This window comes from Tricharina praecox (assembly GCF_024521635.1).
Source record: "Tricharina praecox strain CBS 144465 chromosome Unknown BZA05scaffold_28, whole genome shotgun sequence".
Classification (NCBI taxonomy): domain Eukaryota; kingdom Fungi; phylum Ascomycota; class Pezizomycetes; order Pezizales; family Pyronemataceae; genus Tricharina; species Tricharina praecox.
Window position 1 is genome coordinate 308417 of NW_026250430.1, and position 14119 is coordinate 322535.

The 14119-nt window shown below is 52.6% G+C and overlaps 4 protein-coding genes across 4 annotated transcripts; 2 read left to right on the plus strand and 2 right to left on the minus strand.

Annotated features, from left to right (window-relative positions):
- The first annotated feature begins 2238 nt into the window (after nucleotides 1-2238).
- On the plus strand, nucleotides 2239-4066 carry BZA05DRAFT_408884 (uncharacterized protein). The gene is made up of 4 exons (XM_051484751.1): nucleotides 2239-2783; nucleotides 2846-3083; nucleotides 3140-3202; nucleotides 3257-4066. Exons 1-4 carry the CDS (start codon nucleotides 2428-2430, stop codon nucleotides 3782-3784), a joined length of 1185 nt encoding a protein of 394 aa, XP_051336225.1. The 5' UTR covers nucleotides 2239-2427; the 3' UTR covers nucleotides 3785-4066.
- Nucleotides 4067-4826: 760 nt separating this feature from the next.
- On the plus strand, nucleotides 4827-6574 carry BZA05DRAFT_476676 (uncharacterized protein; the record flags this gene model as incomplete). Its single annotated transcript, XM_051488261.1, has 2 exons — nucleotides 4827-5993; nucleotides 6110-6574. The coding sequence occupies exons 1-2, from the start codon at nucleotides 5250-5252 to the stop codon at nucleotides 6572-6574; spliced, it is 1209 nt and encodes a 402-aa protein (XP_051336226.1). The 5' UTR covers nucleotides 4827-5249.
- A 1504-nt stretch (nucleotides 6575-8078) lies between these two features.
- On the minus strand, nucleotides 8079-10023 carry BZA05DRAFT_408889 (S-adenosyl-L-methionine-dependent methyltransferase). Its single transcript, XM_051484752.1, has 12 exons — nucleotides 9906-10023; nucleotides 9835-9854; nucleotides 9721-9779; nucleotides 9600-9655; nucleotides 9521-9534; nucleotides 9287-9454; nucleotides 9216-9233; nucleotides 9144-9158; nucleotides 9043-9088; nucleotides 8867-8990; nucleotides 8436-8814; nucleotides 8079-8377 (listed from the first exon to the last, which is right to left on the minus strand). Exons 1-12 carry the CDS (start codon nucleotides 9945-9947, stop codon nucleotides 8344-8346), a joined length of 975 nt encoding a protein of 324 aa, XP_051336227.1. The 5' UTR covers nucleotides 9948-10023; the 3' UTR covers nucleotides 8079-8343.
- A 1521-nt stretch (nucleotides 10024-11544) lies between these two features.
- Nucleotides 11545-14110, minus strand: BZA05DRAFT_408910 (S-adenosyl-L-methionine-dependent methyltransferase). Its single transcript, XM_051484754.1, has 14 exons — nucleotides 13904-14110; nucleotides 13577-13670; nucleotides 13452-13489; nucleotides 13325-13383; nucleotides 13170-13225; nucleotides 13101-13114; nucleotides 12862-13029; nucleotides 12779-12796; nucleotides 12696-12710; nucleotides 12596-12641; nucleotides 12413-12536; nucleotides 12178-12360; nucleotides 11929-12121; nucleotides 11545-11865 (listed from the first exon to the last, which is right to left on the minus strand). The coding sequence occupies exons 2-14, from the start codon at nucleotides 13619-13621 to the stop codon at nucleotides 11808-11810; spliced, it is 1017 nt and encodes a 338-aa protein (XP_051336228.1). The 5' UTR covers nucleotides 13622-13670; nucleotides 13904-14110; the 3' UTR covers nucleotides 11545-11807.
- Nucleotides 14111-14119: the final 9 nt, after the last annotated feature.

Consider the following 14119-nt stretch of genomic DNA (forward strand, 5'->3'; position numbering starts at 1 on the left):
TCTTCCGAGCGAGCATGAGCGAGCATGTGTACGGGAATATGCAGTGGGATGGCGAGTAGAAGTCTAGAAGGGGCGGTGATGAAGACAGAGGCCGGCCCAATGGGAGGTTTTATGCGCATACATACGCAGCATGGAGGACGCGACATAATTGGGATTGTGCACACGACGGCGTGTGGCGGTTATTTAGGGATAGTCTTGTTCCGGTGGTTTTATTCGCAGGAGTATGTAATGTACATCGATATTGTACGTTAAACGAGGGCGGGCATGATACATGTTTCTTTTGTGAACGCATGCCGCCCCCATTTGCGCTGTCATTGGACGGGAGGATGCGAGTACCCAACCGTTTCATGCGGGCGGCTGCTGCTACCGCCGCCTCCTTCATGAGGCAGGCTCCAAGGACGGTGGAAGATCCACCCATGAGATAGCTTCACACCCATGGCGGGGCTAACTAGGGGGTTGCCCCTGCCGACCGATGACTTCCCTTCGGTTCGCGAATCGCTGCTCCCCGAGAAGTGTGCCGTAAATTACTTCACTGTTGAGGGATGCTCGGTCATCGTCCAGATGTGTCCCTCTCTCCCTCCCTAGTTACTCCCCTCCTTACCCTGGAGCCTTCTATACCAGCCTCTCCCATCCAAACCCCCGCATCCTTCGCCGTACTAACTAGTCTCGATCTTTTACTGGCCCTCCAGGACACCCCATTCCGCCGAGACCGCGCCCTCATCTGTAGGTCCTCCCTCCCCAACCATGTTTTCCGGACCGCCAGGTAGCGCGCTGGCGAGTATAGCGTGTGTTTATCCGCGTGCTCGTGGAGGGCGCGCAGAAGAGCTCGGCTATGGGGGCGCGGTAAGCTGTGTCGACGGTAGCGCGTAACTCCAAGATGGTCGTCGTTTTGCCGTTCTGGAGGAGAGTCCGAGAGGGGGGGGGGTAGATGCCTGGAAGTGAGAAGGGGCTGCTATAATTAAGAGTGGAGGTAGATTATTGCAGGTACCTTATAGGTAAGTGCTTCTTACGATGGTGTTGGTGACTGCAGTGAGGGGTGCTTGCGGTTGCGTTAAGCTCGGGATCCTTCCCTCAGCCCTGTAGGAAGTGCACTATCTAACTAAGTGGGAACTGCACTATGTAGAGCCGAGGATGGGCGCTTCCGTCTAGGAAGCGCCTGTTGAATGAAGCGCAGAGGTCGAATTCACGGAAGCAATAGAGATTGAGATTGAGATTAATACAAACGATGCTGGTGTTGTGTACTGTTCAACAGTATGTTCTTACAGATCCCCTACATTTCCGGCGCTTGTAACTTTGTTACAGTGCATGAAGTTGGCCAAATCTGGACCGGCGTAGATAGGTTGGCAACGAGTGATATCAAAAGCAGATGAATCGATTCCGTAGATGGAGCAACGTGTGTTAGTATGTAGAAACCTCCCTACTAATACATATCCAACAAAGTAAATTCCCACATCCATCCTCCCGAAGTTTTTTCCAAAAATTTGACATAGAAAATCAGGTTACAATCCTCACAAGACCAGCTGCTCAATGGTGCCCCCTATGATTACTTTTAAACCCGTGTGCACTTACGTAGCTCGAACCGATAACCCACACATTACCACCACTTGCCGCAACCAGACTAATTGAGACGGTGAGACATGTGGTTGTGTAGACGCATTGACGCCTTCAAATCTGGATTCATGCACTGCAACAAATTTATAACCGCCCGGACATGTAGGGGATGTTACATACGAGGAAGCAACGAATCACGATGATACAAAAGAATGCCGCTACACCAAAAATGTCCAGATCTCCCACAACCATAGCGGCTACTACCGGTATTCTGTCGGCAGTGCGCCAATTCACATACCGTTCCCACATTCTTCACGGCAAAACAAGCACGCTCGACTCAAGCCCCGTTGCTTTGCTCGGCCTCCGCTCGAGCTCGTTGCGCAGCTTGAATCCTTGCGGCCCCCCGCCGTACCCCGTGGTTGTCATATGTACATGCCACCAGTATTGTCGCCTGATCCACCTACTCACCGAGTGACTGGTAGACGAAGCCATTCCCTCCTTGACCTCATATCCAGGTGTTTCAGTCATGTGGGCGCGAGCATCTACCTACTCGATGCGGCCGAGGGTTGTGTAGAGTATCTAGAGCATGAACATGTTTTAGATATACCGAACCGGAATAGCGCAGCTTTGTCGCCACCACAGCGCGTACGAGTAACCAGACTCGAGCAGAGTATTCCTGCTTGCCACCGCAAGGAAATGGACAGGAAGCGCCAGTGCGGGGAATACCCGTTTCCCTCAAAACCGTATATAAAAACCTCCATCCTGCACCGCAGGGAAATTCACTCTCCCTAAGGTTCCCAACAACTATTACTACTTGCCATTTCACCAACTTTTCAAACTCAAACCCTACGCCAGACTTCCCCCAATCCCGTTTAGATGCAGAAATCCAAAGGTTCCGTGGCTCCGGTCAAAGCAGCTCCCAGTTCTGGGCCCCCCATTCCCGCTCGAACCCTCCGAATCCCCAATATCCCACCGTCTGTCACCGAGCAGGATTTCAGGAAGTATTTGGGAGGAATACTTGGATACCCCGACTTCATGCTCTCGTATGTCCCCGATGAGACCAACATAACAGCCACTATTACTCCCACCAAGGGAGAACCCGCAAGCCTTGCAAGATGCATTCCGGGAAAAGAGATCGACCTGCCCTACCCCGGTACCAAGCACGGCCTATTGGTTGACTGTGACTTTTTCGGACTGACGCCGCTATACACTGCCAAGGAGCCCACGGTAGAGTAATGCACACTGTAGCAGCTCGACATGGTGGAAGTTTCCAGAAAGCTAACGGGATTTTTAGCATCGTCGTCGTCACGGGCCTTGCTGGCAACGCATATGGGTCTTGGGGATCACGCAGCCCACCCCAGATGTGGGTACGGGACTTTTTGCCATCGGATCTACGAGAGCGAGGGTGCCAGGTTAGGATTCTCACCTTTGGCTACGACACTGCTTTCCGTGATAAGACCATCACCCCCACCGTCCAGATCTTTGGGAGATGGCTTATGGAAAGTCTTAGCCGTCTACGCCCGGAAGGAAATGTATGTGTTCATGTGTAGAAGTTGTGCTGTCAACTCTGGTTAACATACAACGGCAGGCATCATCACGCCGTCCGATAATCTTCATGGGCCACAGCCTCGGTGGGTTGGTTATCAAACACGTACGCAATGCTCTTCTCTCCGTGTGTACTCTTCAAGATGCTAATTATCCACAGGCACTCGCGGATGCATCTCGGCCAGAAAGTCTCAAGAGCGAAAAGGCTATCTTGAGCTCGAGTGTTGGTCTCTTTTTCTTCGGAGTACCTAACCAAGGACTGGATGTTCAAAATTTCAGGACTTTGGTAGAGGACCAGAAGAACGCAAGATTCATCGAGAGCCTGGCAACAGGCTCAGAATCCTTAAGGGTTATCCATGACTCTTTCGTTCGAGGGGTTAACGTTGAGCTCAAGGGTTGTCAGATCTTCTCGTTCTACGAAAAAAAAGACACTCAAGCCGTGGTCATCAAACCGGATGGAACTTGGTCGCGAACGGGAAACATGATACGACTCGTCACGCCGGAGTCGGCAACCGTCGCGTTTCCCAGCGCGCAAATGCAGCCGCAAATAGGAATCGATGCCGACCATTCGAACATGGTAAAATTCGCCGGAAAAAACGACCCATCCTACCAAATCGTACTGGCGAAAACAGTGGATTGTGTCAAGAACGCCCAAAAGATAGTCGATGCACGCAAGCGTCATGCATAAGGAAGGGAACCATGACGGTGGATTGACTAGTAATTGGTGAACGTGGAATGAGGGAGAGCGAGCTGAGCAGACCGGGATTATGAGGTTATGGGGTTATGAGGTTATGGGGTTGTGGGGCTGTGGGGTGATGGGTGACAGGTGATGTAGTGGCGAGGATGCGAAAAAGGCGGATTTTTGGAATACTGGACACAGAATGTACGTAGGGATGAGTAGGAGTAGGTAGTGGTCCGGGCAGCAGGAGGTCGAAGGCGAGCGAGGAATGAGAAGCACAATATTTCCGTCATCCTATCATATTAGTCTCTCGGTCCATTAGGCTGTTTTCATGCTTTCCTTTGCTTTGAGTTGTCATTGCTTCCGACGCCTTCGCTCAGGTGTCGGAGAGATGTGACCTCGCCTCTGCTGCTAGTTAGTCTCTTCGTGGTTGCCAGTTTTCTTCGGACGCGATCATGTCTCTTTGCATACTAACTACGGTACATTGTTTACACGTGTCACGGAGAACTAGAGGGAGCAGTCTACCGGTGTGTTATATACCAATGACGACGACGACGTTAAAACTCTCGTTGCTGTCGAACAGGACTTTACGTACGAGTACATGTTAGAGTACCGTATGTGTTGAGCAGCAACGGGGCTCGCTATACGGCTCGATGGCGTTCCAGCGGATATGTGCATACCTGATAGTCGTGAGTAGCCTCAAGGAAAAGGCCGCCCGGAGACTCTTGCCACCACCGAACAAGGTGCGAAGTTATGCATAGAACCCCGATACGCTTCGGCTCTCGCAGTGATGACTCCCATGCCTTGCCGGTAGGAGGGACTACAAGAATATCAGGACGGTTGGTCGGAACATGTCGGCGAAGCTGCCGTAGCAACTTATCCGGTGAGATCTTTGGAATTGAGAATGTATGGCATTAGAGCCAAGTTGAATATAGGTACTACATAGTTACTGCCTGTGTTACAGCAGTTGAGCCACCGCCAATCATCGCCAGTCACTGCTGGTCTACGACAGATGGTTGCCATAGAGTTATTAGCGCAAATAGGTAATTCTAGGTCGCGAGCAATCAGAGATCAAACAAATGAAGAATGTTGTCCGCCAGCCACTACGGTATCTTGGATTTCCACCACTTTAGTTGTGTGTGTGGGGGGGTGCCGCAAATACCTGTGTGACCTGGAGCGTTGGCATGTCTGCCGACTACGAGGCTGAGCATTCCCCTTTTCCGCGGCGTCGAAGTGCTCTGTCGTTCGCAACGACAGTTCCTCCTTCGACTTCAGCCTTTCTGCGACTCACAACACGAGCGCCGACTTTCTCGAGTTCGAAGCTCATGCCAAAACAGCCGACACCCCGCCGGAATGCATCTAGACGGAGACGCGGAGCCTCTAGTATGGTCGCACACACGGCTGTACGGGTCCAAAAGAGCAGTTGGAGAGTGTCAAAGTGTGGTTGGACAGTTGCGCTAGCGGTGACTGGATCATGGTCGTCGATAATTTCGACAACTTTGACAGTCTTGACGGAGTCGACTGGCGTCCAGCTAGACACCTTCCAGTACAGCGCGGTGCGATCCTATTTACAACATGCAACGCAAATCCCGTCGAAAACCTTGCGTATGTGCCACGTGGCGACGCTGGGGTGGAAGTCCACGTGATGAATGACGCGGAAGCATTGAAGATGCTCTCCAATCGCCGAGCCACCGATGGACTTGACGATGAGGAAGATGCTGTCGAGCTGCTGCAAAGGCTGGAGAAATTGTCCCTGGCAATCGCACAAGCGGTAGCATATATGCGAGAAACCGGAACGGGTATCACGGGCTATTTGAAGCTATTCAAAGAATGCGAGCGTAATCAGCAGCAGCTCATGAACGAAGCTTTACCAACTGCAATGGAAGACGGCAAAAGACCCGGATCGCGCGCGGTGATGACGACTTGGATACTCACAATCGACGAAATTCAGGAGAAGAGCCCCAAACCTGTGCAACTACTAGAGGCCATGAGCTTCCTCAACCCGGATGAAATACCGAAGGCACTATTGAGAGATATCCCTTTCCTTGGGGACGAAAGCGACATAGGATTCAACAAGGCGTTTGCACCGCTCCTCAACTTTTCTCTGATCTATCAGCTCGAATCTTCAAATTATCGCTTGCACCGCCTTGTCGGGTTATGTATCCGGCAACAGATGGATCGGAAAGGCGGACGACGGAGACGGGACCTTTTGGAGGCAGTTTTTGCTTGATAAACGAAACTTTTCCGAACGATAGGCTTGCAAATCACCGTCAGTGTATGCACTTGACAGCACATGCAGCCACCGCACTGGGGCATGCTACCGATGGATCTCAGGCTACTGTGAACGGTTTGGGTCTACAATACAATTTAGGGATCATCCTGGGCCAAAATGGGAATATCGCAGGCTCCATGTGGTTACAGCGGGCACTTAATGGCTATGAGAAGACCCTCGGGAAATATCATATCAGCACTCTCGATGCTGTCTACGGCACGGCCACAACCATTGAGAAGCGAGGGGATAATATCAAAGCGTATGTGGGGTTACAGCGGGCACTTGACGGCAATGAGGAGATCCTCGGAAAAGACCATCGCGGCACTCTCAATACTGTCCACGGCATGGCCGTCACTTTTCGTGTGCAAGGGGATTATCACACAGCGTTGGTGTCTTTTCAGCGGGCACTTGACGGCTATGAGACGACCCTCGGAAAGGACCATCGCGGCACTCTCAATGCTTTCCACGGCATGGCCGTTACTTTCTATTTGCAACGGGAGTATCACAAAGCGTTGGTGTCGTTTTAACGGGCACTTGACGGCTATGAGAAGACCCTCGGAAAAGACCATCCCAAAACTCTCGATGCTCTCTACGGCATGGCCATAACGATTTGGGAGCAAGGGGCTTATCACAAAGCGTTGGTGTCGTTTCAGCGGGCGCTTGACGGCTATGAGAAGACCCTCGGAAAAGACCATCCCAAAACTCTCGATGCTCTCTACGGCATGGCCATAACGATTTGGGAGCAAGGGGCTTATCACAAAGCGTTAGGACCATCCGAGAACCTTCGCCGCCGCCGAACAAGTTGTGATTTCCCGCATAATCCACGGCTACCAATCGAGTATTTCAGCAATTTAGGTGTGGGTGTATCGATGGATAGAAAGACAGACGATGTTGTGTTGATTTTCATGTTTCTCGTCGGGCCAGAGAGACCCTCTTTTTTAGACACGCTCGTGCAGTCCAAAACACAACACCCTTACGTACGTAGGAGATATCCACGCCCTTCGACTCCTGAAACGCGCACGGTCCGTCAAAGGTTCATGTCATGTCCAACAGATCATACGGGGCCTTCGGGGCCGCGAGCCTTCCGAACGTCTAGCGATGTGCAAGACACTATCATCAACTTGAGTTCAGCCGAATCGATCGTCATCGCCATACGAAACGTTGGATGTGTGGCGCGCTACGCTACGCTGCACCCTTCTGCTCTCAGATTCTGTGTTTTCCTTCGTGGCCATTTGCACATGCTAGTTTCTTTCCGATACTGTGGCGGCGAGCATCGTTCTCTGGGTGGTGGGTTGTGGATGCGTCTTCATTAGATTGCGGAAGCACGGTGCGGGCGGAGGATCTTTGATGGGCTTGTGAGTGGATATGTAATCTAGCACGGCAGCGGTGATGCGCGGTGGTGGTCGGAAGAGGGGGGCGGTGCTGCTGTGGCTCGAGGGTCCGTGTGTCTATTATTAATCAAATGTTGAATCTCTTGGTGTCGAAGCTGTGATTGAATTTCAGTCAGGCGACTAGCCATGTGACCTGCGATCTTCGACCTGCGGCTGGTAAGTGTTGGGGACGGGCTCATCCAAGAGAAGAGGCTGAAGTATGGCGAGAGCGTTGGCATGTCGTCTTGAGCACCGAACGATGAGCTTATGTACCTATGGCATGGCATGAATTCGAAGTCTGTGCTTTCCATCGAATACACCTCTCTACACTGCCGCCGAGTGATCGTCATCATCGCCTCCATAACATTCATTCTTGGCAGGTCCCGGTTGTACCATACATGTACCGAGCAGGGCTATCTATCCGACACATATCATGCCGTACTGGCAGCTGCTCGTTTATGCACAAGAAAAGCTTTTTTTGTTCCGACGTGGTGGTCCAGTCTGTCGGAGCCCGGAAAATCCGGATCGACAAGTACCGGCAGTCCCTAATACAACCCAGGGTACATACTACAGCTTCCCCGCAATTCTGGAAACGCATGTGACGTGGAGTGGATAACGCCGTGTACCGGTACTCAGAACACACAAGATCGTGAGAACGATAGGGCTGTCCTACATTACGGATACATAGCTTGACTTGGGCACCATGAATCGAACACGAGTCTTCAATCTTCACACTGGCACTTATGCAGGTAGTTATTAGGTCTGATCGGTCATGTTTGGGTTGTGGATTCGGCCTTCGGAGCGTGGTCACAAGGAATTTCTCTGAAACTTGGTATCCTAAGCACCGAAGGTGGCTTTCTGTTATAGCCACAAAGAATCGCAAGAAAGCAAACGAATAAAGAAAGGCGGCCCTCGCAGCAAGCAATTTACTCCTCCGGCTTCCTTCCGTACGCCACGTAACTGCATACCCACAATCAGCACTGCAACATCGGGTGGTTGGGATCAGGTGGTAACTTACTGCACAGTGTACAAATGCGATTTGCGCTCACGAGTAGCCTGGTACCCATCTCTGCAGAGCTTCGCCGCCTCCTCGGAGTCCATTCCTAGCATTCTGGTGAAAGCGGCGAGGCCGTAGGAGGTGAATCCCTCCTCGGCCATGATCCAGATCATGATTCCGGCTTCCTTGAGACGCTTGTCTTTTGCCCACGGGCCGAACGGTTGCTTGATGGCGTATGAGTGCACGTCGACCAGACCGGCCGCGGTAAGGCGGTCGCGGAGGTGCCTAGCGTCGCTGGGTGGTGGCCGGCCGGCCTTGGCCATCGCTTCAGTCATCGCTTCGCCCCAGCACTTGGCCGTGTTGTCTGGTAGCATGGTGCCGTCGTCGCAGTGGAAGGTTACTGTTGTGGTGTTAGAAGATGAAGAACCAATAGAAGGGGGACGGAGGCGGACCGCCGGTGTCGGAGAGCTCGATGTAGCCGCCAGGCTGCAGGCAGTGGTAGGCATCGTCGAGGACTTTGGGCCAGTTGCTGATCCCTTGGGCAAGATTCCGGATGTGGATGAAATCGAAGGAATCCTGCGTCTATCGGTTAGGTGGTATCAGGCGCGGCCATCGAACTGAAAGGTACCTTCTTGTACGCCCAGTCCTTCTCGGCATCGTCGACTTCAAACTTGCTGGGGTAACGTTAGGTTATACTCTCAGTCGCTGGCACCGGGGGGGCGAACTTACCAGTTCGGTGGGACCCTATTATCCACTATCCGTAAGTACGAGTCGCTGTATCAGATTTTCGGGGAGGCATACCATTTCGGCTGGATGGGACTATAACACGCAGTCAGCTTCGGCACATCGGACTTTCCGAGGTAACAACAAACCTAAGATCCATGCCCACCACCTCTGCCATCGGATACTGATCCGCCATATCGATAGCCCAGATACCCGTACCGGTCCCGACATCTAAGATCCGTTGCGGGTGATCGAGGGGAGCTTTGTGGAGTCTCCCATCGAACAGACGGATCAGGATCTCGTGGTGTAGATCGAGCCTGGGGGTTTCCATCACCATTAGCACCCTTAACCACCCTCCAAACTTCGTATCTGGAGTTCAATACCGATCTTGTTCCTTCTGTATTCATACATGGCAGTCAAAGACCTTTCTTCATCCACCGGGGAATGGCCACGAGACCGTACCTCATCCGTCGGCATCAAGTTCTTTTCGACTCCGAAATACGAGTGATAACGGCGGCCTTGACGCGATGACGTCAGTATCCATATGCGTCGGCCGAGGCGGTGATAAGCGGTGAGGGTATACCATTCTCGAAGACGTATTCGTTGATGGACGACGACAAGCTCGTGGTATCAGTATGGTAGCTGCAACGGTTAACCACGGGGTGCCCACGCGACTCCTAGTCGGGATCACACAAACCTCGAGGCGTATTCGGGGTCCTTTCCATGTTATCAGAGACACTCCAACCCCATGAAGATAGGCATACGTACGGAACTAAGGTCAACTTCGATCTCGCTCTCCTGGCTTGACATGGCGGCGGTTGGTCGGCTGGATTGGCGGATGTGTAGTTTGAAGCCGAGACAACGTAAGGGCAGCCAAAGGTCTAACACTTCGGTGGAAAGGGAAAGACTTGGCCTTTATAATAGCCAGCTCTACATGCAAAGTCGTCGCCAGCCCTAATTCAATCCCTCGTGCATGGAGCCCAACCGTTCTCGGGGGAGGGGGGGTAGTTTGGCTCAGTGTCCACCCCACCTACGGTAACGGCAGTCGCTTGCAATCCTTGAACCGAAAGTCCCCCAGTCAGTCAATCAGTCCGGACCGATCCCGCAATCTCGCTTTGCGGAAGGAGGATGTAAACCTAGGTAGCGGCCGGGTCCCCCGTTTCTCCGGCCTCCCGCCAATCGCCTATTGAGATAGTCACCCGCCAAGCGAAATACGAGGGAACGGTGGGTAGGGTCTGCAGGTCACAGGCGCCGAAGTGGTTTCGGATTGGTCAAGCTGCGCTGCTGTCCTGATGCACATGCGCACATGCGCCGTGAGTGATGGAGCGTGACCCGCGCTCGGTAGTGGTTTTGGGAGGCCTCAGGGATATGGAGCCGAACTGCTTGCTCTAGTGCGGAATACGAGGCAGCCTGTGAGGGTAAACGGATACTTTGGGAACTGCAAAATGCCTAAATACAGTAGCAAAAAGTAGGGTGTGGTTGATACGGGGTGAATACCGCAGTCATTTGAATACCGTAGAACTACTAGCTTTTACTTAAAAACCTGGTAGTTCTTCGGTATTCCAACTTAAAAACCTGGTAGTTCTTCGGTATTCAAATGACTATGTACAGTATTCACCCCGTATCAATCGCACCCTACTTTTTGCTACTGTACACGGGTGTAAGGGTAAGTGCTGCCTCACCAGTTCTTCCCCCATACAACTTAGTCACAGCCACTCACTCATCTCATTGTATCTGGCTTAGTGCACTCCTATTATAGACTAGTGCTTATAATTCGTAATGGTGGTGAAGCACCACTTATTGGCAGCTCCTAGTACATACACACACAAGGTCCTTACCGGTATCTAGCTGCGAGACGAACCATGATATGTACGGGCGAGCGTCCGGCAGGCGCGGGAGGGGCGTGGTATCCATGCGGAGAAACCAAGCGAGACACCGGAGGTCCTGACGTGTCGTCCAAACTATTCCGGAATAGTCGGAGGATTTCCCCCCGGCTCCAGAGCCCGCAATCACCCCCCTCATCGTCGATACAAGATACGTGTACCCACGGGAGCTGAAGAATTTGTGAAATCCTCAAGATTTTGTAAGGGTTTTTGCTGCCCGCTTAGCGCGCAGCTGTCGAGTTGTCAAGTTTAGGTTCCTACACCTAGACCTAGTACGGTGGAAACATGGGTAATCCTTGTATCAACCTACGCACATAGTGGCTCTTGTTCCCTGCATTCGATGGGAGAGGTGGCTGGGGGTGGCTGAGGGCCGGCACTCTTCCTGGGTAGTTTCTATCCTACACAACCGTCGTAAATAGTTTCGACGATTCTTACAACAATTCCCGAGCCCCCTGCATCACCACCGTCCAGTCCAGCCTCGATTGTCTCCACGGAAAAAGAAGAAGACAGTTGACGGCGATTTTCGTTCGATTTGCTCGTTTTCGCATGCATCGCATATGCGATGCAAGTGCAAGTGCAACCATAAACTGACAAGTCATTTTGATAATCCGTCTGTATGTAGTCCGCAAGCCGATGCTGAGGTGACTCTCAACGTATGTAGATAGGTGCCGGAACTAAGCAAATTGATGAGACTCGAGAGACACAAACGTGATTCAAAGCCGTATTTACATTGTAGAGGACCATTCATCAAAACCAGGCACCAGAAGTACATAACTAAACCCCATCCTCATATTTTTCGCACTTCAAGGTTACTGCGCACTGGTTTTCGGCCATAGACGATGTAACTGTGGTCCACCCAGGTCAACCCACGGTCTTTTCAAGATTCATAGGGGATCGGGGGCGTTTACTGCAAACCATACATATGGGTATTCTTATTCATCGTAGCCTGATACCCATCGTGACAAATCTTCCGGGCAACCTCATGGTCCATGCCCAAAACCCTCGTGAGTGCCGCCATCCCATACGACAAGAACGCCGCTTCGGATTGCAGGAGCGTCAGCATTCCGACCTCCTTCAGTCGGCGCTCTTTCGCCCAGGGACCTGTATTCTTGTCAGCGAGTGGTGAGGAGGGGGAGGATGAGGGGGCAGGAGCGAACCAAATGGCTGCTTCATGGGATACACTTTGATATCCACGAAACCAGCCTTCGTCAGCCGTGCGCTCAGCAAATCGCCGCTGACCGACTCCCGTCCGCTGCGTGCCATCGCCTCCAATAGCAGTTCGCAGAATAAATTGACTGGATTGTCGGGCCACATGGAGCCATCGTCACAGTATACTGCCACTGCGGGGGATCAGTTGCTGTCTGAGAGAGGGAGGGGGGCATGGGCATGTACGGCCAGTATCGGCAAGCTCGACGTATCCGCCCGGTTGGAGACATCTGTATGTTTCGGAAAGTACGTGCGACCAGTTTGAGATTCCGAGCGCAAGATTGCGGAAGTGGACGAAGTCGAGGGTATCCTGTGCGTCGCTGTGAGCTGGAGATTCGCCAGTGGCGACGCTCCTAGGCGGCAACTTACCGAATTTATCGTCCACTCCAACTCCGCGTCGTCCACCAGAAATTTACTAGCCGATTATCAGTCCTACACTCTCAATTGATCAAGACAGCTCTGTACTCACCAGTTGGCTGGAACCCTATAATCCCCTCCACTGTCAATACATAGAGTCCTTCCTCTCATTCCCGCACCCGAGTATCGACATACCACTTCGGCTGAATCGGACTGCTCACCAATGCCATCAGCAACCCTCGTTCCCTCCTCTCTGCCCTCGACCCACCACCACATACCTCAGATCAATCCCCGTAACCTTCGCATTCGGATGCTGATCCGCCATATCGATAGCCCATATGCCGGTTCCAGTGCCCACATCCAAAATCTGCTTTGGGTTCCTCAGTGGCGCCTTATGTAGCCCGCCCTCGAGGAGGCGCATAAATATCTCATGGTTGATATCCAATCTGCCGCGATCAGTCGTCGGCCTCTCTCGGAAGCACCGTTGGGGTATCCCGGGTGTACGGTCGGTATCTACCGTTCTTGTTCCATCTGCGCCGGTTAGCAAGGAGGGCTAAATGGGAGGTGGATATCATATAGTACATGCCTCGTCCGTAGGCATCAGGTTCTTCTCGACACCGTAGTATGCGTGGTATCGCCTTCCTACACACGCATCACCATCGTCATCAGCCCATCTCTTTTCGCCTCTTCTCTTCTCTTCTCTGCTCCATCCTCCCCCTCCGCCCGTCTGTCAACACGTACCGTTCTCGTAAATATACTCCGCCGCCGCCGCGGCTAAGCTCTTCGTCGAGGTCGCATAGCTATCGGGGCATCAGCAACCTCCCCTCCGCTCGCCCCTGCCCTCTCGCGTCCCGGTGAAGCAGCATACCCGGAAGACTCATAATCCTTATCAAGTGGATTCTCCGCCTGCCATTTCCCGTATCAGCCATCAGTATAACACAGCACGCGCCTCCCCCATCTCGACATCATCTACCTGGGGTTGGAGTAACATACCAGCGTAGGATCAACCTCGATCGCGCATCCACGTCCGTGAGGCATCGTCGTGAGCCGTCGTGAGCCGTCGTGAACTATCGTGAGCTGTCGCAAGCTGTCTCGAGCTGTCGCTTAGCTATCGCTGGGATGAGCTGGAGGATCACACAACACGGAAAATAAAATAATAATCGGACGCGTCCGGGGGTCCCGGGGGTGCGAGGGGGGGATGGCAGGGCATTTATCGAACGTGAACTGGACGCCTGCGGACTGCTCCACCTCCCACCTCCCCGGACGCCCCCCGGCAAGCGTATGGAAGGTTCCGTGTACTCTACACACGTAGGCACGTACATCGGGTTTTGGTTTTGGTTTTGCTTCTTCTTGTTCTTCGTCTTCTTGCCATTGGCTGTGCATAAAATCTCGGAATCTAAGTGCGATGCCGAGCTGGGCCACCAATTGGCGTAGGAGTAGGTAGTAGATCATTGCAGCTGTTGGCATTTGTCGAGGAACCGATTTGTAGCTGGTTATCTCGTGCAGTTTTAGCTTCGTCCACCGGGGGATGTCCGA

Coding starts and splice junctions, on each gene's coding strand:
- BZA05DRAFT_408884 (XM_051484751.1), top strand. CDS start 2,428: ATGCAGAAATCCAAAGGTTCCGTGGCTCCGGTCAAAGCAGCTCCCAGT. Junction 2,784..2,845: donor GCCAAGGAGCCCACGGTAGA/GTAATGCACACT, acceptor CGGGATTTTTAG/CATCGTCGTCGTCACGGGCC. Junction 3,084..3,139: donor GTCTACGCCCGGAAGGAAAT/GTATGTGTTCAT, acceptor ATACAACGGCAG/GCATCATCACGCCGTCCGAT.
- BZA05DRAFT_408889 (XM_051484752.1), bottom strand. CDS start 9,947: ATGTCAAGCCAGGAGAGCGAGATCGAAGTTGACCTTAGTTCC. Junction 9,780..9,834: donor GACCCCGAATACGCCTCGAG/GTTTGTGTGATC, acceptor TAACCGTTGCAG/CTACCATACTGATACCACGA. Junction 8,815..8,866: donor CGAGCTCTCCGACACCGGCG/GTCCGCCTCCGT, acceptor ACACCACAACAG/TAACCTTCCACTGCGACGAC.
- BZA05DRAFT_408910 (XM_051484754.1), bottom strand. CDS start 13,621: ATGCCTCACGGACGTGGATGCGCGATCGAGGTTGATCCTACGCTG. Junction 12,537..12,595: donor TGGAGTGGACGATAAATTCG/GTAAGTTGCCGC, acceptor AGCGACGCACAG/GATACCCTCGACTTCGTCCA. Junction 12,122..12,177: donor TCCCATGAAGCAGCCATTTG/GTTCGCTCCTGC, acceptor ACAAGAATACAG/GTCCCTGGGCGAAAGAGCGC.